The 24,441-nt window shown below is 55.1% G+C and overlaps 1 protein-coding gene across 3 annotated transcripts in view; it reads left to right on the top strand.

Annotated features, from left to right (window-relative positions):
* Positions 1-24,441, top strand: part of GRAMD1B (GRAM domain containing 1B) — a gene marked incomplete at its 5' end in the record, with an annotated part of 176,548 nt that overhangs the window by 139,702 nt on the left and 12,405 nt on the right. For 2 of the 3 annotated variants that reach the window (XM_082659711.1, XM_082659710.1), the window contains 12 exons: positions 8,152-8,236; positions 8,723-8,826; positions 9,562-9,657; positions 11,041-11,121; positions 14,471-14,586; positions 16,382-16,538; positions 17,614-17,803; positions 19,436-19,579; positions 20,559-20,677; positions 20,947-21,089; positions 22,805-22,908; positions 23,519-23,722. In XM_082659711.1, coding sequence (XP_082515837.1) covers positions 8,152-8,236; positions 8,723-8,826; positions 9,562-9,657; positions 11,041-11,121; positions 14,471-14,586; positions 16,382-16,538; positions 17,614-17,803; positions 19,436-19,579; positions 20,559-20,677; positions 20,947-21,089; positions 22,805-22,908; positions 23,519-23,722 — 1,543 coding nt within the window. Of the gene's footprint in view, positions 1-3,827; positions 4,394-8,151; positions 8,237-8,722; positions 8,827-9,561; positions 9,658-11,040; positions 11,122-14,470; positions 14,587-16,381; positions 16,539-17,613; positions 17,804-19,435; positions 19,580-20,558; positions 20,678-20,946; positions 21,090-22,804; positions 22,909-23,518; positions 23,723-24,441 lie in introns of those variants that run through there. The other variant, XM_082659712.1, reaches the window with a different exon arrangement.

Raw genomic sequence — 24,441 nt, 5'->3', positions numbered from 1 at the left:
TGGGAAGCCAGGTCCTGGGAGTTTCCCTGCCTGAGCTCAGAACCACCTGAGTCCATGCCCACGGGTGTGTGGTACCCCCGTCCTCGGGGGCCTGCGCTCCTGCGGTATGCTGTGTGTGTGTGTGTGTGTGTCAGCGCTCGTGCGCAGAGGCCCCATCAGGAAACTTCAGTTCATCGCCCGCACTCCCTAGCACTGCCCCCCCAGTCCATTCCTGGTTTCTCAGGAGGCCCTTGCCCTGCCCCTGTTGCTGTGACCTGGTTCTCTGTTTTCCCTCGATCTGCTCGGTCCTCCTACCTCACCACTGCGTTGGCCTAGGGGGCTGGACTTTGACCATCAGGAAGGCTACCCCGTGTCTCCTTCTCAGCTCTGCGACAGCCCTCTCTGATCCACTGGTGGCTCTCCAGCTATGCTGCTGCCTGAGGCTCCATCGCTGGCACTGGGCATCCTTCCGATAAGCAAAGGCTCTGTCTCCCCAGCCCTAGGGACAGTTAAAAATGCCTGGCCGGATTCAGGACAGGGAGGGTCAGCACGTGCTTGCCGACTGTTGCGAGAACATCTCAGGCCCACTGGAGTGGCCTGGCTCTGATGTGAGAGGAAGCCCCCCCAACCCCGCCCTGTCCCTCCCCAGCCTCCCCCTCCACCTGCCTCTCTTCTGCATTTTACTTTTACCTATTTAGCCAGGGAGGAACTGTCACCATGATGACAAACCATCTTGGCCTTTATAAAGCGTGGGTTCCACGGAGGGAGGTGGCTGGACCCCAGGGACACGTGGAAGGACTGAGGCAAGAGCCTCTGGTCTCCAGCCAGGGATATTCAGGTCAAGAGTGGGGTTTGAAGGCCGGGCCATCTGCCTGAGTCCCTGCCAGGCATCATCACATCTACTGCCCCTGAACCCCCCTTTGACAACCCCAGTTTTATTAGTCAAGGCCCCCAGCTTGGGGGATACACAGGTGGAAGGATGAGCAGAAACAGCGGACCAAGGGGAGAGTTAGGGGCCAGAGGGGTGCAATCTGCCCCCCAAAGATGGCCCCACTGGACACAGCGGGCTCTCGCATCCTGGATGAAGGCAAGTCACAGAAGACTTTTCCCCGGTGCTCCAGGTGGACAAAGGTGCTTCCTCACCTGCCTCACCTCTTTCCTGGAGCGTCAGTCATCTCCGTGGCAACCTAGGGAAAGGAAGGTTTCTGAGGTCAGAGGATGGGAGCCCAGACGCTGGCGGCTGCCCTGAGACTTTAGGGCCCAAGTGGCCTGCTGGTCCCCGTTGGGAATGCTGGCCGTCCAGTGGGGAAGAGGGATGGTGCCGGCCCTGTGGAATGACCAGGCAGGGCTGGCAGACATACTATTGAACAAGAGGACGAAGCTTTGTAGGAATGAAATTCAAATGATGGGGGACAATGAGGAAAGTGGGAGAGAGCCCTGAAAGGCATCGCTGAGGACAGCTTGGCAGCCCATTTTTTTTTTGTTCGTTTGTTTGTTTTCGGGGACGGTCTCTGCTTCCTCTGCCTCCGTCCAGCTTCCCTCTGTTATTTACCCATGGACCCCCGTGCCCCCATCTTAACTGTCTCCAGAGCGGCCCCGTCTCCAGGTGAGACCACTTCCTGTCCCGCTCCGCTCCGCCTTTCTCTGTTATGTACGCTCTCTCCCACTCACCTCTCTCCTTCCTTTGCTGGGTCACCTCCCCCGTCTCCACTGCCCCTTATCCCACATCTGGCTCCTCCCTACCCAGATCTGGTTGAAAGTCCAGCGTCTCCTTTGAGGGTCTCCATTGGTTTCTTCCTAGGTGAGGCCAATGTGTCACCAAGATCCATCTGTTTTTTTCCTGGACTCCTCCACCCTCTCCCTCCCGCTGCTCTATCTAGGGAGGGGTACCACTTGGTCCCAGCTCCCAGTGTTTGCCTTGGAGTTAATGTTTAGCCTGGGGCCAGTTCCCTCTCCCCAGGCCGGAAGTTGCCCGCTGCCCTGCCCGGTGAGGGGCGTAGGAGACAAAGGCTGAGAGCACTGAGACTCATCTCCAGGGCTTATCTTTCTGGGTGTGTCCTGCCCCTGACTCACTGCATCGGACCCCAAACAGTCATCCCCTTATCTGGCCGCAGCAATACTCAAGTGTTTCTAGGGAATTTCTGTAAGGATTCAGCCCTCTTGGGTCCTGGCACTGCCTAGATAGTGGGGTCTGCTGAGGCCCAGGAGAGAAGCATTCCGGTCACCCTGGAAAACGGAATTGCTGACTTCTCCTCCCCCACTCCTGACGGTGGGGCTGATGCAGGGCGGAGAGAAGCTCAGATATATGGCTTGGAGAGTGTTGGCAGGGACTGGGTGCTGAGGGGCCCGTGCCTAGAGGAGCGGGGATGTGTGTGGATGTGTACACACACGATGCTGTGTAAATAGGGACAGTGTAAGAGGCGCAGAAGGAATGCATTCATGTGCTAAATAGTTTCTGAGCGGCGGAGACTTGAAACCCACCATACCAGGTGCTGGAGAAGGTAGTTGGGGGCGTTAGCTGCTTCCTGGAGAAGATGGTAGTCTGAGAGAGGAATCACCCTGCGCGATGGATGGGCGGAGGAGGTGGCTGCGTCCGAGGTGTGCACAGTGAGACGCGAACAGGAGTTCTGGGGAGGACTCAGGCTCTCCCTCCAACACGACTTAACTGGGAGACCCCAGGTTCCTCTGAAGCACAATTTTGGGTGTTGGGAGTCAGGAATCTATACTTTTAATACGATGGTTAGATCATTTTTAAGTACGGTACAGTTTGAGCGTTACTGCGTCAAATACCGGTAGCTGAGACTCCTAGGACAAAGGCAACGTTCTCCCTCTTGTGCAGCCTGGAGACCCTCCTGGCAAGGCGGGCAGAACTGGGGAGGGCGAGGGAGGTGCCCCGTTTGTCTCCAGAGTCTGACATTTCCTGGGAATCCAATCTTCCCGGCCCCAGTGCTGTCTGACCTCTGCCCCAGCTTCTCTTTCTAGAGCCCTTCTTGCCCTCATTGGCCTGGCTCTCTTTCCTCTCCAGAGGGCTCAGCTTCCTTGCAGCCTGTCTGTCTCCTTTGGAGCTGGCCCAGATTCTCTGCTCTTAGCATGGTTCCTTGGCCCTCAAGGTCTGAGAGGCTGAGTGGGTGCCCTCCCGGCATCCCTGGGAAGGAAGGCGATGCCGCCCACACACCTGGGAGCTGTTGGCCTCTCCCCACCGGCACATCTGAAACAGGATGAGTTAAACTTCCAAGTCTCCTGTTGCTGCTGCTGCTACGGGGGAGTTGGTGGATGGATGGGCCAGTGAGGGAGAGCGTGTCTCCAAGAAGTCCCTGGCTGTTCAGGTCTCACATTTCAGATTTCATCACAACAGCAGTGCCCCTGGCACCTCCTCCCCTCCCTTCCCCGAAGCAGAGCCTTGGCCAGCTACTTTCCATTGCAGGAAACATCTGCTGGGGAGGCCAGGCTAGGCCGGGGGTTACTGGAGGACGTTGGCCGGTACCATCACCCAGATCCTGTAACTCGAAGCGTGTGTAGGGCTCCGGCCCTGCCCGCCCACCCGCCCTGCCTCCCCCCCCTCCCTCCTGCCACGGGCGATTCTAACAAAGAAGTTGTTTGCTGGTCAGCCGAGAGGAGCGCGTCTTGGAGGAAAGGGGGTGTGGGGGGGGAGCAGGCCCTGGTGCCCCAGCCAGCGGTGGCCACGCTGCCTGGGTGAGGACCGTGAGTCACAGCGACCAGCGCCCGCCCAGAGCAGCGACTGCACGTTGAACAGGCTGCCTTACGGGACGGGCCAGACAGAGCTGGGGAGTTGGGCGTCTGTCCTCCCTGGAGTTTCAGACCAGCCGTGAGCCACTGTACTTACTGTGTGTGAGTAACGGTGGGGCGGGACTCTGGCGGCCCTGTGCACCTGCCCCGTCCTCCACGTCCTGGCCGCAGCTGGCCCCTCGGAGCGGCTGTCCACGCTGACCCGGAGGAGGGGCCCCCTCACGTCCCATCTGGGTCCCCCGCAGCCTGGAGACCTGCCACGCTGGGAGCCGAGTGCGATGAGGCAGAGCCCAGCCCCTGGAGACTCTGGCCAGCCCGCCTGAGAACCTTGCTGACCGCACCCTCCCACCCGTGAGGCTCTGCACCGGGAACCGGGCTCTAGGGGCACCAGGGGGGCCAGCGAGGGTCACACAGACCCGCTGCCGAGGAGCCAGAGGCCACCTCTCTGCGTCCAGCCCCGGCGAGACTGACTGGTTCATCCTGTGGGGACGGTGGGGGGGGTCGGAGTTCGAGGACCGGGATGGAATCTCTCACGGAATCGGGGGTCCTCTGGAGCCTCCTGCTGGAGCAGGACAGCCAGCCCCTGCAGCGGCGCCTGGAGAAACTGACGGATGGACCTGCCGGCGCGGAACTCTGCTGCCGGCCCGGGTCTGAGGAAATCCCAGCCGTGAGTGCGCATCCTCACTTCTCTGCGCCGTGTGACAGGTCTGCTGCGCCCTTGTCATTCTCCACCTGGCCCTGCTCCCTGAGAGGGCCCCGGGTTTGACAAGCCTTGGACCAGAAGTCTTTGGCCATTTAAAATGAAAATAGGTGAGCCGTGCCTCCCCTTCGGAGGAGACGGCTTTAAGAGCACGAGGGCGCCAGGGAGAGAGGGTCACAGTCTCCTGGGACAAGAAGGTAGATGGTGGCGGGGCCAACTAAGATCTCTGGACTTTAGACTCTAGGAGGCGAGCCTGCCTACCTTCCACACTGGCAGCCTGCTCGAATCAGGGCAGTGACTTGCGGGCCTGGGTTAAGGAGTTCCTACACCCCGCCGAGGCAGCCCTCGCAGAACTGGCTGACTTCTGAGGTCAGGGCTGGATGGGCCCTCCCCTCCCCATAGCCACGGCTTTGTTCCGAGGGGAGGAGAGGCGGCTCCCTCCGTTTGCCTCTGGGTTGGAGATGAGGGCCAGACTCCCTGCGCCTGCATCTCTGTCCATGTCTGAGTCCTCACTGGATGTGAGAGGAGCAGGGGTGACAGAGCACCACGGAGGGAACATTTAGAAAGGGGAGGACTTCCAGGCTGCGGGCAATTGGATGCCTGATGTCCACTTTCAACTGAAGGGGGTCTGGGGCCACCTGGTAGGCTGGTCCTCAGGCTGATACTGGAACTTTAAGACCGACTTGACTGATACAGCTTTTTAAAAAATTGTGGGGTTTCCCCGGCGGTCCAGTGGTTAGGGCTGTGCGCTTTCACTCTGCCAAGGCCTGGGTTTGATCCCTGGTCGGGGAACTAAGATACCGTAAACCACATGGCGTGGCCAAAAAAAAAAGAAAGAAGTATGGTAAAATACACATAACATAAAATTTACCATCTTAGGTATTTCTAAATATATATTTCAGTAGTGTTAAGTATGTTCGCATTGTTGTACACCCAATTTCCAGAACTTGCAAAACTGAAACTATACCCCCGCCCCAAAAAAGCCCCAGTTGCAGGCATGGAAGGCTAGTGGGGGCCCCACGCGTAAGTGAACACCTCATCCACAAGAGGGTGTGCTCAGCTGGGGCATCCCTGTTGTTTCCTTCTTGGCGCAAGGATCCTGAGGCAGTGCAGAGTGATGGCTCAGACCCAGAGCTGTGGACCACACTGCCCGCCCGGTTCATATTCCACACTTGCATTTAGTAACCACGTGCCTTGGGCAAGTTGCTTCACCTCTCTGTGCCTCAGCTTCCTCGCGTCTAAAACGGGATCGTAAAAACGACCCTGTGATCAGGTGAGAGGATGTTGTGAAGGGCTTATGATAGTGTTTGATGCAGGGTCATATCTCACTCCATGTTAGCTCTGCAAGGTCGGTTAGACATAATTAGGAACTTCCTGACAGTCAGGTGCTCAGGCAAGGGTTTTCAGTGTGTGGACTCTGTTCTGTGAGGCCAGGGGGCCACTGAGATTGGATACCTCAGTATCAGTTTGATGGGTCCGAGGAATGTTGTCTCCTGAGGTCTTTTCTAGCCGTAGAAGTCACGGGATGAGCTGGCTTCCAGACATTCCCTCCCAATGACCCCGATACTTGGTTCAAACATATGGTCGGTGAGTTCTGAAGTTTGGGATTCTACAGCATATCTGTTGCTTTGGGGAAGGTAGCAGAGGGTCCACTTGCACATACAAAACTCATTTTATAAATAAATAAGCCAAAACAAGAGTTTAAATGTCAAATTAACTATGGACAAAGTAGTTGAAAGCACTCCTCCTCTTCTTTCTCTCTTACCTGGAAAACCGCCCCCAAACTGAAGTCATGCTGTTTTCTCTCCTCCAACTTCCTGAAATCCTCCTGTTTCCTCTGGCACAGGTAGTCACCGAGCTGAGGTAGTCAGTGCCTGCTGCCAGGGTGGTCAGGCTGCAGCCTCAGCTGTCTCATAGGCCGTTAGCTTTGCAGAAAGCCAAGAAACGAACAGTGCAGAGTTCACTCCATTGTGAACTCCAGCTGTATGCCAGTGGATTCCCAGGGAAGTGGGTGAGAAAGTGTAAATGGCCAAGACCCATCTGTCAGCAACAGCAGGAAGGTTTGTCTACCTGCGTGTGTTCCTGGCATAAGTAGGTCAACAAGTCACCTGGGTGGAGTGCACATGTCTCTGTCACGAGGCCTGGCCCTTCCCGGGTTGTGCGCTTGTCTTCGTGTATCATCCTTGGGTGCCTTTCACTTACGGGCACACAATTGATTGTAAGCTTGGAAAGAGCAGGATTCCTGTCTGTTCAACTGGTTCATGGAATTTCCAAGAAGGATTCATTAAGGCAGTTGATGGGTTTGAGTTTTCACTGAGGCACCAAAACGCTAGGTGTGGGTTCAGGAGTGCCTGGCAGCACAGGTGATGGTGGGAGGTGAGTACAGAACCACGGATCGAGACTTCTGCTAACTGACCAGCCAGAGGACTTTGGGCAGGGACTTCTCTCCAGGCTTAGTTTCCTCATTGGTAACGTAAGGTTTGGATTAGACAGTCTTCTAAGGGATGGTGAGGGAGTGAAGTTTGGGTACCTCAAGTTGCCAGATATGTTTTTATTTATTTATTTATTTATTTTTGGCTACGTTGCGTCTTCCTTGATATGCGCGGGCTTTCTCTAGTTGCGGCAAGCGGGGGCTACTCTTGGTTGCGGTGCACGTGCTTCTCATTGTGGTGGCTTCTCTTGTTGCGGAGCACGGGCTCTAGGCGTGCAGGCTCAGTAGTTGTGGCGCATGGGCTTTGTTGCTCCGCGGCACGTGGGATCTTCCCAGACCAGGGCTCAAACCCGTGTCCCCTGCATTGGCAGGCAGATTCTTAACCACCGTACCACCAGGGAAGCCCGCAAGATATGCTTTTAAATTCCCTACTTGTGTGCTTTTTTTTTTTAGTACTAGTTTGTTTGTTTGTTTTGCGGTATGCGGGCCTCTCACTGCTGTGGCCTCTCCCGCTGCAGAGCACAGGCTCCGGACGCGCAGGCTCAGCGGCCATGGCTTACGGGCCCAGCCGCTCCGCGGCATGTGGGGTCTTCCCGGACCGGGGCACGAACCTGTGTCCCCTACATTGGCAGGCAGACTCTCATCCACTGTGCCACCAGGGAAGCCCTAGTACTAGTTTTATGGGGTTTTTTTTTTTAGTCCACTCTTTGTAAAGGTGTAATTCCTCGCTCCACCCCCACCAGTTTTACTGAGCTATAATTGACATAACATTGTACTAGTCTTATGTTTCATGATTTCTTTTTTCCAATCATGAAGTTCAGACACAGCCAAGTGGTAACTGTGTTACTCGTAATGACAGCTTCTTCTGAGGGCTACACTGGGCACCGTCATATCCTGGGTCCTGCTGGGGGGTGGGGGTGGGGGTCCCCTTGGTCCCCTTAGTCCCCTTGGGCCTGCTTCACTGTCACCATGGTGCTTCCTGCTGTCAGAGGCAGAACAGCAATAGGCCAGGGCTGTCCCTCCTCCCTTTGTCCACTTGGGATGTTGTGTGGGCCCTGCTTAGTATGTTTGACATTTTCTCACTGATGGACACTGGGTATAAAGCCTTCTGCAGCATCAACTTCTCTCCACCATGTTTTTCCATACCAAGCCCCCTTTCCCTGACTCCTGGGGTCTCTGGCGCAACAGAGTCTCAGCTTTGCCTTGAAACATGCAAGCAGGTCCTCCTCCCACACCTTCCTCCCCAGCCCGTGAACCTGGGAACATCCTGCTAACCTTGGCCATTGTCACGCAGGTGTTAAGCCCCACTTACAAGCAGAGAAATGAAGATTTCAGAAAGCTCTTTAAGCAACTTCCAGACACGGAGCGCCTCATTGTTGGTGAGCTGGGTGACCTGAGTGTGGGGGCAGGAAGGCAATCAGGCTGCTTCTGAGTATAGATTCCCCAAGTAAGAGCATCTGTCTGGGAATAGGGAGCGAGGATGTCCAGGGAGCTGGCCCCAGCGGTGGGGACTCAGGGCTGAGCCCCACTTGCGTGATGGCCTCCAGAGAGCCCAGCCTGGGAGGCATCGCTGCCACTCTTGTCCCTGCAGATGGCCCGGCGGAGGAGGGGCTGGGAAGTTGTGGAGGGGGAGGGGCGTTGGTGGAATTATATCGGCCTTTTCGTCCTCTGACGTAGTTCACATCGTTCTCCTGCCTGATCAGGAGATGCCAGGGACTCCCTTGGCCGCTAGACTAGTGTTTCACACACCTAGTCCATGGTGGGCAGTTGGGCTTCCCGGGGCTGTTGGGGGATGGCTTGCCTGATTGTACTGGTTTGCCGAGAACGCTCCCTGTCCCTGAGCTCCGTCCCCCGTTCTACCACAGATTACTCCTGTGCACTCCAAAGAGACATTCTTCTTCAGGGCCGACTCTACCTCTCTGAAAACTGGATCTGCTTCTACAGCAACATCTTCCGCTGGGAAACTCTGGTAAAGACCTGGGGCTTGCTCCCTGGGGCTGTCCCCCTGGGCTGTGGCTGCGGAAGCTGCCCTCGCTTTTGTCCTTTGGTTGATTTCAAACTCTGCCCAAGCCTTTGCATAATTCACAAAAGCACGTGCCTGAATCTTGAAGGATGGATCTCTCTACCATGCCTTCCCCTCCCTCCTCCTCGGGTGAGCATTTGATTTGGGGGAAGTGCAGGTAAATATTTGGCAGGAGTCACCACGGAGGCAGAAGTGTAGCGTAAAACGGGCACTGGCCTTGGGACTCAAGAGAACGGGCTTGTACTTTCTGGTTCTGCAGCCAATAGCTGTGTGATTTTAGGCTAGTCCTTTATTTGCCTTGTTTCCTAATCTTATAAAATAAAGTGAGAAAAGACAGACTAGATGACTCTAAGGTCCCATCCAGTGCCAGTGTTCTGTGTTTCTGTAAGTGGCAAATCGTGATGGGACCTCTGCACATTTATCAGGCTGTGTAGAAATGAGAAAGCAAAGCTCGTCGGACCAAGAATCAAGAGAACCTTGGGCGAGGCTCGCCGTGTGGCGTCTGAAATAAGGGGCCAAACCAGGTGATCCCTAAGGAGGTCCCTTCCGGGTTTAGAAGTATGCAGCCTGTGATCTGATTTCCTCTGTCTGAACTGGTGCCCTGTGAACACTCTTTGCCTGACTCTATTAATATGCCTCTTCTTGCTTGTTATGCATTCTCTGTTTCTGTGCGGATGCCAGCTGACCGTTCGTTTGAAAGACATCTGCTCCATGACTAAAGAAAAAACAGCCCGCCTCATTCCCAATGCCATCCAAGTTTGCACGGACTCGGAAAAGGTAAGTAGAGCCTGATCCTGGACTTTCTGTTCCCCCAAACCCCAGTCCCCCTACTGCTGGATTTCTGCCCTTCAGTTGCACTAATATGGAGGCCAGTAGGATTGGGGTGAGAGGTGGTAAGGTGATGCAGATTACGGGAGCCACCTCCGTGGTGGGCAGGGTGCTTGGGGTCTGAGCAGGGGGCGAGGTGGAGGGGCAGAACATTGGACTCGGAACCAGAACACCTGAATTAGAGTCCCGTGGCTGTAGGTACATTACGGAACCTCTCTGAGCCCCAGTTTGTAAATGTAAAACGGAGCCGGCAATGCCTGTTTAACAGTCTGAAATGGCCTCACACACTTGAAAACACTAAATTGCAAAGTGCTATACAAATGTCAGCTGTATCATCCTATAGCAGGACAGCTCATCGAGAGGGATGAGGCGTCTGATGGGAGACAGACTGTCCATATCGTCAGCATGGGGAAAATGTGGTAGATAAAATTGAGAGCGGAGGAAACACTGTGATCTTTGACCTTTAACCAGAGCCTGAAGACTGGTAGCTTCGGGGCTGGGGCTGGACTGAACGCAGGTCTGCAGTGCCCTTGAACTCAGGCGCTTCAGAGGCAAGAACCCTGAGGCTCAGGGGTCCGATAGCCTTTGCTTTGAATTCTGTTTCTGGCACGAAGCAGCTTTGCAATTACAGAGGTCACCTAACCTCACCAGCCGGTTTCTCTTTATTAAGGATTAGCAGTTATGTTTATTTCCCAAAGCTTCTGTGTGGTTTAAATGAAGGAGCATTTGTGAAGCACCTGGAATGTGTTCAGTAAAATCTGGTTCTCTGTCGCTTTCTTCCCGCACATTATAAAAGGTCCCCACGAATGTGTAAGCTCCATAAGCGCTTTCTGTTTTGTTTGTTACTGTGCCCAAAACATGTAGAAGAGTGTGTGCACACGTATTAGTGTGTGTACGTGTAGAAGAGTGCACACACTAATATTCAAGTATTTGCTGAATTGGTGAATCAAAGGGTGAGTGGGTTAGTGGGTTTGCCTTCTCCTTCCCTTGGGCTGGTTCCCAGCTCACCACTCGCCCAGTCCGTGTACGTAGGCGCAGGAAGTTTTTTATGGAGGTGAGAACTTCAAACCAGAAAGAGAACCACTGACGAAAGTGTGGGTGGACATTGAAGGACATGGAGACAGTGCGGACTCAGAGGTCCCAGGGCCCTGGTCCCTGGTGTGCTGACCCCGTTCACTACAGAGCCCCTGTGCTGTGATCACGGGTGACTGAGAGTCCGCAGTATTTGAGGATGGACTCAGGAGCCTTTCTTAAAGGAAGGAGTACCGTGTCTCCATTCACTATACTGTAAGTCTTAACAGACGCTTCTTGCCATTTTCTCGTTCAATCCAGCACTTTTTCACTTCATTTGGGGCCCGGGATAGGACGTATATGATGATGTTCCGGCTCTGGCAGAACGCTCTCCTGGAAAAGGTGAGTCCCGCCCAGCTCCTTCAGCCTCAGGATGCACACCCACCTAGAATGTTCTTTCCGCTTGGGTGGGGGTCCACTGGAGTGATTGCTCTTACTGTGACATTGGCCTGCTCCAAAGAAGCCCATGTCTCTCCTGGTTCTGGAAGTCCTCCAGACTCGCGGTAACATAGCCTCCACTGCTGGTGACCCAGGTGCTGAGAGTAGCACATCCTCTCACGTGAACAGCTTCACTGCCGCCTGGAGCAAGGCCCTGTTGACAGGGCAGTGCACTCCCGCTGTTTTAAAACGCACCGGGGTTTGTTTTAATCAGGCGCGGTAAGACGCCCAGACACAGAAATGACTGTCATGAAGGAAGAGGTTTTTATACTCACAGATCCCTAGAAGCAGAGGCCCCAGCATGCCAGCCAGGGCCACACGGGGAAGCTCGAGGTCAGACAGGAGGCAGGGAGAGTGAGGGGGAAGCGGGGCAAGAGCCTTCATTGCAGGTTTTCATGGGAAAGGATGAGTGAGGCGGGGGGAGCTGGCCAAGCCGCTCACTGGACTGGCTAGTTTGAATGTTTCACTGGGCTTCAGGGTAGAGAGACCGTCTCCAGAGAGACTGTCCCGGGGTAATTAGTGCGAGAGAGTATTGGCCTGGTATGTAAGAGCTAGGAAAACAAGGTGGTTCGGTGTGTGGGCTTTGGCTTGGCCGGTTTACATAGGGAAGGTAGTCTCCCTGGCAGGGTGAGTTCTATCTCTAGGAATTAGCTAGCCCTGCAAGGGGCAGGCCTTCCCCAGTCAGCAAGACCTCAGATGCTAGAGCATCAAAAATACGGAAAATAGGACTGGGAGTTTGGGATTAGCAGATGCAAAGTCTTGTATACAGAATGGATAAACAACAAGGTCCTGCTGTATAGCATAGGGAACTATATTCAATATCCTGTGATGAACCATGCGGAAAAGAATATGAAAAAGAAAGCATAGGTATGTATATATGTATATAACTGAATCCATATACATATGTATATGTATACCTGAATCACTTTGCTGTACAGCAGAAATGAACACAACATTGTGAGCCAGCTATACTTCAATAGAATAAGTTTTAAGGAAATGCAGAAAATAGGAAGATAGAGTTAACACAGCCACCGGTTGATCACCTGGATGAAGGGGACACTGTGGGAGATGCAGATGGAGACGTGGCTGTGCAGCCTGTGCACGCAGATGCCGGGGGTGTTGAGAAACAGCCTCCCAGCCAGGGAAGGAGACCTGGGGGAACAATTATGTAATATAATTATATAATATTGTAATTACAATTATATATGTGACTTGTATGTATTTAAATTTATGTGTGTATCCACCTTGACTCTAGCCCAAACTTATTACTGTCTAAAGAAAATTAAATAGATTTGTTATTTAGAGTTTCTTCTAACCTGGAAGTCTGTAGCCTTCGTGTAAATCCTGGTAACTTATCCTGAGTCGATCGTCTACCTTTGTTAGCCGTGGATAACGGTAAACTGAGAAATGCGTTTGAGTCTCCATTGGCAGGTCTGAATTTTCAGCTCACAACCACTGTCATTTGTAACTAAGACAGAGGGTCATCCATGTGGTTCGCAAAAACTCTCACAAAATCACGTCAGAATTCTGCCTGATGAGCAGGGTCTGCTTTTTGTGTTTGGCCTGGCTGCGGTCAGACAAGCTGAGCCTGGTGGGGCTGGTCAGGGAAGGCTGCGTGGAGCAGGTGAATTGTGGAGAAGGGGAGGGCGTGGATTGGCAGAGACGCGGATGTGTCCCGGGCAGGGTGGATGGTGTATGTAAAGGCTGCTGGGAGGAGGGAGGAGGTCCAGGTACAGAAGCAGGTGCCTCCCTCTGGCGCTGGGGCAGGGGGTGGGGGGTGCGGCCAGCACAGAGAGCTGCCACGCCAGACCCTTCCGGCTCACAGAGAGCCCCGACTAGGCCATTCCAGGCAGTTCTCCTCAGCCGGGAACGCGGAGACCTGGCTCATGGCATCCTGCCAGCTGCGTGCTTCTTAAACCATACCTCGAAAGGATGGGGTCAGAGAAAGCTCAAACTCCTTATCAAATCCGTTGGTGGGAACATTCTTTAAGTTTGATTTTCTTTTTTTATATAAATTTATTCATTTATTTTTGGCTGCATTGGGTCTTTGTTGCTGTGCGTGGGTTTTCTCTAGCTGTGGCGAGCGTGGGGCTACTCTTCGTTGCGGTGCGAGGGCTTCTCACTGCGGCGGCTTCTCTTTGTTGTGGAGCACAGGCTCTAGGCAGGTGGGCTTCAGTAGTTGTGGCATGCAGGCTCAGTAGTTGTGGCTCACGGGCTCTAGAACGCAGGCTCAGTAGTTGTGGTGCACGGGCTTAGTTGCTCCACGGCACGTGGGGTCTTCCTGGACCAGGGCTCGAACCCGTGTCCCCTGCATTGGCAGGCGGATTCTTCACCACCGCACCACCGGGAAGTCCCTGCTTCTGTTTTTCTTAACGCTTCTCTTTTTCACATACTTATCCCTCCCACCTTCTCTCCCTCCTCCCAACCTTGGACTCATCCATGGTCTCCACCTTTGACCTTCATTCTTTGACATTCTGTTGCCTCTTTTCCGAAACTCTGAACCTCAATGAGAGCTAACTCTTCTTAGGACAGTGCTTTTGAGGAGGACATGTAGACACGCAGTGAAATGAGAAAAACTCTTTATGGAACTAATACATAGAACTGTAGGCAGGCTGATTGTAATTAAGAATAAAGGAGGAAGTATTCAAGTAGTGAAGAGAGGGCTGGATGCAATGACCTTTGAGGCCCTGAAACTATGAGAATGTAGACTTCTTTCCAGGCACAGGAGCTGCCCGACTGTGGAATGGGCCACCTTTGAGGTCACACCTCATTCTTGGACCTGATCCATCTTGGGTCAGGTCCGTGAGGACCTGTGTGACCACTGTTAGTATAAGGAGGTTTCCGCAGCGTGGGCGAGACTGGCCCAGGGGCCTCTGGTGCTCATTCTGAGTCCAAGTTAGAAGCTCTGTGATCACTTTGGCCCCAGAGGAGTTTCAGTTTGTGCCGCTGAATGCCGGACCTCACCCACAGGAGCGGGAGGCGGGCGGTTGCCATCCTCAAGGGCCCATTGGTCCCACCATGCAGACCTGAGTTGAGGGAACAGGCGAAGCTCCTGGCTTTACTAAAAGCCGTATTCTTAGGGGGAAGATGGGCGTCTTGCTGAGATCAGAAGAGCGGGGGGTGGGGTTGTTGTGGAGGCGCTGCCTGGAGTTTGGCTTCTCCTACCCTTGGGGGCGTCCAGCTCAGCTCAGTGCCTCTGTGGAGAGTGGGGTCCTGAGGAGGGAGGGTCAGAGCCCGTCTGCCGCCCCTGCAGCCCCTGTGCCCCAAGGAGCTCTGGCACTTCGTTCACCAGTGCTACGGGAACGAGCTGGGCCTGACCAGCGACGACGAGGACTACGTGCCCCCCGACGACGACTTCAACACGATGGGGTGAGCGAGGCAGAGGGCAGGCTGCCCGGGGAAGCCTCTCCAGAGGGGTGCGGGCGGCTGGGGAATGGCGTCTAAGTAAGGCCCTGGCGGAGTGAGGGAGGCCCCGGGAGGCCCCTCCCAGGCGGAGGGAGCGGAAGCGGCAGCTGGGCCAGCGAGCAAAGGGCAGGTGGGAAGCGGGGAGGTCGGGGAGGTCGGGCTGGACTCAGGGCCGCTGGGTCAGCGTGATGATTGGCTTTTCCTCAGAGGGGGATGAGAAGCCAGGGAAGGCTTTGAATGGATAATTGATGAGATCTGACATAACATTTTAACATCACTCTGGCTCCTGGGTTGAAGATAGAGTGAAGGGGAGCCAGGGCAGGCTGGCTAAGAGGCTGCCGAATCATTTAGATCACTTAGATGAGAGGTGATGGTGGTTTGGACCAGGAAGGTAGCAGTAGAAACAGCAGTAAGTGGTTAGTTTCTGAATATATTTGGAAGATAGAACCAGACATATTTTGAAGGATTTGCTGATGGCCCAGAAAGGATCCAAAGGTGGCTTTAAGGATGTACCAGCAGGAAGGATAGGGTTGTTCTGAACTGAGATGGACAATACTGTAAGCAGAGCAGATGCGGGGGAAGGTCAGAAGCTTGATTTTAGGCGAGTTGAGTTTGAGATGACTGTTAGCCACGTGGAGAGGTCACATAAGCATCTGTGTGTGTGAGTGTGGAGTTCACCGGGAGGTCTGGGCTAGGGACATAACCTTGGGGGTTACTAGTGGCTGAGACCACCAGGTGGCTGAATTAACATGAGAAGAAGCTCAGGGACTGGGCCTGGGAACACTCAACAAGAGAAAGAGGCAGCAAAAGAAGTCACAAAGAACATTCAGTGAGGGAGGAGGAACGCTAGAGAGTTTTCGTATCCTGAAAGCCAAGGGAAGGACGCTGTGAGGAGAAGGGGCTGCTGTTGGCAGGCTAAGACAGATGGGACTGCAGAGTGATACAGTATGCTTGAGGTTGGAAGGTAAAGGCTTGGTGGTCATGTGAGAGGCAAGAGGAATGGACAGCAAGGAAAGAACGTCAAACGTGTGGTGCATAGCCCAGGGCTCAGGTACCACTTCTGACACTTAATAGTAGTTATCACTTAGCCTCTGTGAATATCTACTTGATAATCTCTGAAACGCATGGAATGATTTGCTCAGAGTTGTTATGCGTCCAGATGAGGTCACATGTAAAGTATAAATTAGATGCTGATGACGACGGTGATGACGATTTCTCCCTTGGGGGAGGCTCCGATGGCATCCCTGAAGTTGTCCGCAGAAGGGCACCTGCCTTTATCTCAAGGAGGGTTTTTCCTCAGGTGTGCAATGCAGAGAAGTTTGCTAGTTATGATCCAGAATCTGGGCAGGTCCCCTCGAAGGGCACTCATGTCCAGAGTCCTGTCCTGGTCACTGTGGGAAATCAGATGTATGCTCGGAGCCCGGATGTTTGATTCACATGGTCAGGTTGGGGTGGGATGGGAAGCCAATGGAAAAAGAAAGTTTAAGACAGTTTTCTCATTTAGGTGGGGATAAATCTAAGGAGGGTGCATAGAAAAGGTGAGTTTGGGGACAGAATTTTACCATGGGGAGGGGGTGTCAGGTGGGAAGGAGGTTTTAGGAGAGCAGTTCAGGGGCAGCGAGAGGTTTGCGGAAGGTCACGCACAGAGCAAAGAAGCAGGAAAGCCCATAGTTTTGGATGGATCGGTGGGTGTGAGTTTCTTGTGAGCCTGCCGTCTTGGCCACTGAGGCTAACGTGGGTTCACACTGTCTCTTTTCAGCTACTGTGAGGAGATCCCTGTAGAGGAGAATGAAGTGAATGACAGCTCATCCAAAAGCAGCATAGAGACCAAGCCGGATGCCAGTCCACAGCTGCCCAGGAAGTCCATCACCAACAGCACGCTGACATCCACGGGGAGCAGCGAAGCGCCCGTCTCGGTACGGGCGGGGAGCCCTTTGCTTCCACCCAATCCAGTGGCGGTGTTTCCCAGCCTTGTTAACTCCACGGGACCCCAACCTGGGGAGCAGGTGGAGGGGAGGTTGGTTACACTGTGGTCGGTTTACGCAAGGCGGCATCCTGGGGCAGAGGGACTCTGCATTCAGATGAGTGTAGAATCCAGAGCTGGGTTCTTGGTGCTTCGGGTTCCAGGTTTTGTTTGGCTTCGGAGCAGATGAGAACCATTTCAAGTCCACTGTGTGAGCTTTGCTCTGGGTGGGCTGCTGTGGTCAGCCCACTGGTGGAGAACTCTTCCAGGTCTTTGTTTTTTCACTGCCTCGATCTAAAGTCAAAGTGGTACATGAAGAGAGGACTGCAGAACTGCTCTCTGTTCATTCATTCCGTAAATCGTGACGGAGCTCCTAGCGTCGACACTCCGGTTTATCTTCCTGCTGTGCTAGGCTTTGCAGAAGAGACAGAAATGTATAAGAAGGACTCTGTCCTCTGGGACTTGGTTGTAGAGGGGATAGAAGCTTGGTGAGGGAAGTGTCTGGGTGTGAGCGGGCAGGTAGAAGAAAGGGTTCCCAGAAAAGGGAGCCTTGTATTCCAGTGGCTTCGGGGTCAGACCACTTGGCCTTAGAATGAAAGCATCGTCCATTTGATGCCTATCTCCATTTTCTGTCTCAGAGGTTGACTTTAAAATGTAAAGAGTTGTACCCATCCCCTCCCAGGGCTAATGGGAGAATGAATCAAAAACTGCTTAGGAAGCCTTTTGAACCTCTCAGAAAACAGGGCACTAGTTGGAGGCAGGCCCACGTCGTTACAGGACGGTGGAGGCCTGGCCCCAGGAGAGGAGCTGGACTACGGAGCTGCCTCTGCCCACGCGTGGGGCTTGGTGTCAGGAGAAGGGCAGGGCCCTGTGCTGTGTCCTGTCCTCCCCGGCAGAGCTGGGGAGACCCCTGACCCCCACAGCCCAGCCCCCGAGCAGCTGCGTTGTGAACGTGCGGGCTCCCGCGGCCAGCTCTCTGACTCCCTCTTGGAGAGTAGACCAGGCTGACCGCTCTGTCCCCACCCCAGTTTGACGGCCTGCCCCTGGAGGAGGAGGTGCTGGAGGGCGACGGGTCCCTGGAGAAGGAGCTCGCCATCGACAGCATCATCGGGGAGAAGATTGAGATCATCGCGCCCGTGAACTCCCCTTCGCTAGACTTCAACGACAACGAGGACATCCCCACCGAGCTCAGTGACTCTTCCGACACCCACGACGAAGGTGGGCGTCTGGCAGCGGGGGCAGAATGGCACTTCCTGTCTCCACACAGTTTGAAGGCTTAACGGATGTTCCCATATGGAGGCTGGAGTCAGTCCGGGTTCCTGGCGGAAGGGTGGGTGGGTAAAACAGCTCTTTTCAAAAAGGTGCACTGTTATTAGCAAACATCCCTTTTTTCAGGCCCTCACCGTAGTATCCTTGTCGTTTTATATTTGTCTTTGTCTTTTTTTTTTTTTCAGTTTTTTTTTTAAACATCTTTCTTGGAGTATGATTGCTTTACGGTGTTGTCTTAGGTTGTCTGCCATTTAGTCCGTCACTCCATGTGCCCCCTGTTGGCACCGGCGTGCCCTGCAGCTCTGCCCCTCACAGTGTTTACGCGTATACGCCACAAGCAAAGTGCTAGTCTGCTGGCCCTGGAAACACGTTTTAACAGACACTTGCTTCGGTGGCTCCAGCATGGGGATTTCGGACCTAGACTGTTGCCTGGTCAGACAGACTGAGGAGACCGCCCTTCTCTCTCATACTTCTAAGTGGGTAGCTTCTTACTTCCCTCCTGCGTAGGGTTGGCGTCTAGCCCTCCCTCGGGAACTCGCTGCCTCTGACATTCCAGGCCAGATCCTCAGTGTTCAGGAGTATGGTTGATGGCTTACCTCCTTTGAGTTGGTGGTGGGTTCTGACTCGCAAGGCTGTGCAGACAGTGCTCACTTACCCACCTGTGGACGGTCTCCTGCGAGTCACCTGTAGGGGTATTCTCACCTGTGGTGGGCTTGCCCACTGCCATTTGGGGTGCAGGGTCGGTGCAAAGGACTGCGCAGGTGGGCACCGCCTAAGAACCGGGGTGCCGTCGTGTAAACTGAGAAGTGCGCCCGAGCTGTGCGCCACAGTCCTGATCCTGCAGTCATGTGCACGGACGCTCCAGGATGCTCGTGAATTCCTCTCTGGCCTTCTCAGCGTCACAGGGATGCCAGAAATGGCAGCGTTCTTCTTGAGATCAGATAACAGCCCCGCAAGGGCAGTAATTAGGGCCTGTGGGGTGCCGAGGGCTCAAGAGGAATGCCGGGGTTTGAGCAACTCACCTGTACTCAGAAACTCTCTCCTGTAGAAAAAGAAATTTTTTGAAGGGGGTATAGGCTGCCTTATGGAAGGAGAGCAGACCTTGTGCAGAGATCACGGCCCTGCAGACCAGACCAGCCTCAGAAGCTTTTGTAAAAACAGATTCATCAGCGTCCCTGGACACACCAGTGCCATGGGTTGCGATGACATTTGCTGTCAATTGTGGTTTAATTTACAGACTCTTGATAACTGATCCTCTGGGTTCCGGCAAGCCCAGGAAGTAGTCATCTATTTAGACTTTGGTCTAAGATCACTTTAATTAGGAAGGCTTGAGAGTGTAAAGGCAAATAGCACATTCCCAAACTCTTTGTAAAGCTATAGCGTCCATAACGTGCACGCCCGCTGAGGAAGGAGGCCGGCTGACGCAAAGCCACGGACGGCGGAGGCCAGGGCCCCGCTGCCCCACCCCTTGGCCTCCTTTGAGCCTTGGTGGCCGTTCCCACATTAGCCACAGAGGGTGCTCTGGGGGTGTCCCTGAGGTGTCCCTCACCTTCCCTGTCTCCCTCCTCATCCTCTCTGCAGGGGAGGTCCAGGCCTTCTACGAGGACCTGAGTGGCCGGCAGTACGTGAATGAAGTCTTCAACTTCAGCGTGGACAAGCTGTACGACCTCCTGTTCACCGACTCGCCCTTCCAGCGGGACTTCATGGAACAGCGACGCTTCTCAGGTCCGTCCCTCCTGGGGCTGGTGCCTCCCACCCCTTCCCGCTCTGTCCCCTCTCCTTTCCTCTCCTCCCAAGCGCCCTCCTTTTCCAGGCCGCCTGATGGCCCGGGGCGCCTCCTTTGTGGCCTCACGCGGTGCCGGAGCTCCTCGGGGCCCTGCGGGCTACTCCTCCCCGCACCACCGCGGCTGTACGCTCGCCCGTGGTGCCCAGACCCTTGGTGCCGGGCCCCAAAGGCTCGGCGGTGAACAGGATCCGCCAGGGCTCACCGTCTAGTAGAGAGTAGCAGCCACCACGTCCTGTCGGCACCTGCTGTCCGCCAGGCCCGTTACACTGTCTCGTTCAGTCCTCCAGCCTGCCCTGTGTGCCAGGGTTGTGATCCCCACGGTACCAGTGAGGACGCTGAAACTCAGACCATTATTAGACGCCCAAGGTCATGCAGCTACTAGGAAGGGGTCCAGCTGGGACTCATACCTCAAGCTCTCAGAGTTGATGCTTGGCACCCGTGTGCTCCTTGCCCCTGCCGCACCGCAGGGATTGGCAGGGCTGCTCGGGATCCGGGTCTGTGGAAGAGCCCTTGGGCATCGGCGAAGCCCTCTGCCAGGAGGAGGGGAGAGCCGAGGGCACGGGGAGGTCATGCCTCGGAGCAGAGGGCTTGGTCCCAAGGATCCCAGGCCCTCATCACAGTAACTCCAGTGTTGCCAGCTCCCCCGTAGGTGGCCCCAGGACCTCCTGCCCGAGCCCCGGAACAATCAACATTGTGGAGCCCTGTGTAGGATTTCGGCCATGCTACAATGAGCTTCTTTCTGCTTTGACGCCCCCTCCTCTCACCCTCCTCCCCCGGCCCTCAGGCTCCCGTTGGCTTCCTTTTGGGGGCCAGTCGGCAGTCAGTACGGTCAAGAGGAGGGCACTGGAGGGGACGTTCAGATGTGGGGATGGCACGCCTCTCTCCCTCCGTCATCCCACGGCTCCTCTCTCCCCTCAGATATCATCTTCCATCCGTGGAAGAAGGAAGACAATGGAAACCAGAGCCGAGTGATTCTTTACACCATCACCCTCACCAACCCTCTGGCTCCCAAAACTGCCACTGTCAGGGAGACACAGGTGAGCCCCGGGCAGAGGCCAGTAAGGGCGGGCTGAAGAAGCCTCTGTTCTGTCGTGGAGGATTCAGGAGAGACGTCAGCAAGGAGTGTCTGGGTGATGGTGTTGTTTAGCCCTGAAACGGCGGCATTTGACATGCCTAGATGCTGCCGTTTCCCGTGGTTCTGGGTCCCCGTTCAGAAGTTGGGGGTGGGCTGGGGAGGTTAGGAAGGAGGAGCTTTTCCCGTCTTGCTGCTCGTCAGCCTCGTCCCACGACCCTTTCCTCCCCACAGACCATGTACAAGGCGAGCCAGGAGAGCGAGTGCTACGTGGTCGACGCCGAGGTCCTCACGCACGACGTGCCGTATCACGACTACTTCTACACCATCAACCGCTACACTCTCACCCGCGTGGCCCGGAACAAGAGTCGACTCAGGTGCTGTCTCTACGGCCGAGCGGGTGCGGAGCAAGTTCCTTGTGCACCTGGGGGAGCTTGCAGCAGAAAGCGTGGATGTGCTCCTGGGGACGAGGGGGAGGCTGGGTGTACCGGCTGCTGCCTCAGCCTTTATTCTGTCTCCTCTCCGGAGCCTCCGAGACCCCCCCCCCGCCCATCCTGACGGTTCATGCTTCTCTCCACCATGTGTTCCCTTTACCCCTCTATGTGTCTCTTTAGTAAAACTTTTACAACCACTGCTTTTTAGTGGTTGTCTGCAGTTTATAAGATACTGTGTAGGTACTTCACCTCCAAGAGCTGGTTCTTTAGAATAACCCAAGGAGGTGGCTTTATTCTCACTTTTCAGATAAGAAAGCTGAGGATCATACAAGCTCAGTAACTTTTCCAAGAGTCAAAAGTGCTGAAATCCAGGTCTTAGAAAAGCAAGTCTCTGCCCTTCCCACCCTTCTGGGTGCTGGGCTTGTTGCGAGTTCCTGCACATGTGTCTCCCTGGGTGGCAGCTCCGGCCATCCTGGCCGGCAGGAGTCCCAGTCCACACACCACTGTGTTCCCAGCACCCAGCACGGGGCCTGCACACAGCAGAGTCAGAAAAGGTTGATTGAATGATTAGTTAGATGCCGTTTGTGGGTCGAGTCCTGTCCTGGGCACTGTGACGTGCATTCAAGGAAGGAAGAAATTTAGACCCTAACATTCTGCGAAGCTTATAGTCTGACTGAAAAGCCAAGACACACACCCATTTGAAAATAACCGATCGTGTACCTGTACCTTAGAGCCAGTTCTTCTGGTTATACGGAGCAGAAATTCACTCACGTTCAAATAAAATAGGAGTTTGATGAAAGGCTGCGAGAGGTCTCTGGGGAATCGGGAAGATCTGAGTACCCACACCTTGAAAAGGGATGAAGCTTTCTCCAGACAGACCTTTACAGAGAGGTGCCCACCTTCAATCCAGGGAAGAGTTGCTGGGTGGGGGTGACGTGGCCGTGGACACACACACGTCGGACCAGGGTTGGGAGTGAGGTCCCTTCTTCCTCCTGAGGGCAGAGCAGGGAGCCTTGAACGTGGGGAGCGTAAACTGGGAGCATCTAGTAACCGATGAAAGTGCACCTTCAGGAGAGGCAGAGCAGCGTGACTGTGCAGCAGCAGAAGGTGATGCTGCAGGGACGGGACAGCGGAGGTGCCCACGATGGGGACAGAGTGCTGGGGACAGAGCAGGAGCTGGCGAGGTCCCGGGGAGGGTGGAGAGGCAGGGGCCAGGCCAGGAGCTGATGAAGCCCTTAAAGGTGGAAGCTGCGAAGCCCGAGAGCCTGCCCGGGGCTAAAAGTCTCTGGAGAAGGAGAGAAGGGCCCTGGGGCCGGCAGGCTGCCCGCCATCCGGAGCCCTCCTGGGATGAGGCCGAGTGGCATCATGAGCGAGCTGTGGGCTTGGAGTCAGAGCCCTTCTTGTTAATCTTTGGTCCGCTTACAAATTCTAAGACTCAGTTTTCTCTTCTATGAAAGGAAGGTAAATCCACTAGCTTCACCTACCTCAGGGGGTGGCCAGGGAGGTCAGGTGATGTGGATGTGAAGGGGCTTTTTTTTAACTTGTAAAGGGCAGCACCCATGTGAAGCTGCTTCGGCCTTAAACCTGAAGTTTCCTTTTCTCAGCAGAGGAAGGTCCGCCTAGCAAATGGCTGATCTAGTCTGTGGCTTGTTTCTCAGGGTCTCCACAGAGCTGCGCTATCGAAAACAGCCCTGGGGACTGGTGAAAACGTTCATCGAGAAGAACTTCTGGAGTGGGCTGGAGGACTACTTCCGCCACTTGGGTGAGCACCGTCCCTGGTGCTGGGTGAACCGTTCCGCTGTCACCGTTCAGGGCCTGAGAGTCACGGGGCACGGGGAGAGACGGGGGCAGTGAGCGGGCCTCACGGGGTCCCTGAGTCTGCCCCAGAAACGGATGCAAACTTCAGCACGTGTGTGAACGTATGCACGTTGAAGAGGCTCTGACTGTGACCTTCATGAGATCGTCGTCATGAAGGGATCCGTGACCCCCCCCCCAAAATGAGCCTGAAATCCGGGGTCACTGGTGGTGATGCTGTTATGAGAAGGAAGTAGCCCGAGAAGGCGTCCACTGGGAAACGTGACGTGCCCCAGATTGCATACGTGAGGGTGCACGTTGGGAGCCTTTGTCTCTACACACTGTTGAACGACCCAGAGAGGGTTTTGGGCTGGGCTGGGTCCCAGGAGTATTTCCTGGGGCTCACGGGCATCCCTGAGGGATCCCTGCCCTCCCAGGCAACATCCCAGAGTACAATAGGGGAAAATGGTCCCCTTAGAGAAGGTTCGGCTAGGAGTAGACAGCTGCTTTTGGAGGCCAGTGTGCTGGGTTGGAGGTAGGGGCGGATGTCCTCTGATGTGGCCTTTTGACCCTGACAGAGAGCGAGCTGACCAAAACGGAGAGCACCTACCTGGCTGAGCTGCACAGACAGTCTCCCAAGGAGAAGGCCAGTAAGGCCCCGTCGGTGCGGAGGAGGAAGCGTCCCCATGCCCACCTGCGGGTGCCCCACCTGGAAGAGGTGATGAGCCCCGTGACCACACCCACCGATGAAGATGTGGGCCACAGGATCAAGCACGTGGCAGGTGTGCGCGGGTGGGGGCCGGGGAGGCGTGGCTCAGGGCTGTGGGCGGGAGCTGCGTGCCTACGCCGGGCGCACAGGCGTGCTCATTTTGCAGCCTGGCGTGGACTGTGTATAATTGGCTCACGACTCGTTACATCTGAGGCTCCGGATGCTCTGCCATTTCCTTTTGCCCGTAAGCTCCTCAGCCCTTGCTGAACCCCCCTGTGTGCTCTGCTGAACAGAAGTTGCCTTTGGGTTTCTGCCTCCATGTTCCCTGAGCTCCACGGCTCCCTGCATGCCTCGGCTCAGGCCTGCAGCTTCCGAGCTCTTGGGACATGCTCCAGGGAGAAGCCAAAGCTCAGCCCCCAGGGTTACCGCATGACACAAAGGTCAGGGAGTGCGAGGCAGCCCCCTCCTTGGGCCCCTGCCAGGCAGTGGGGCTCCCTTGTCCCATCCAGCCATTCACAACCTCCTGTCTCTGCTCGGTCGCGGAAACATGCAGCAAGGGATTTTCAGGCTGTGCTCTGCACTTCCCCGGATGTTCATCAGATTTGGGTGGGGCAGGGCAGGGGAAGGAGGAGGGCGCCAGCCTTCCTTGTCCCTCCCCTGGCTTCAGCCAGGGCGCTCCCACGTTGTTCGTGAGCTTTACATACAGGACTCCTGGCTAACTTTGCATTCGAATAAACTGACCCTCAGTGGATTACGCGACTCACTCAACGTCCCGCGGCCAGTTATGGATGA

This window comes from Grampus griseus, assembly GCF_964374135.1.
Source record: "Grampus griseus genome assembly, chromosome: 8".
NCBI classification, from domain to species: Eukaryota; Metazoa; Chordata; class Mammalia; order Artiodactyla; family Delphinidae; genus Grampus; species Grampus griseus.
The sequence above is the reverse complement of the archived record's forward strand: the minus strand, read 5'-3'. Positions and strand labels throughout refer to the sequence as shown.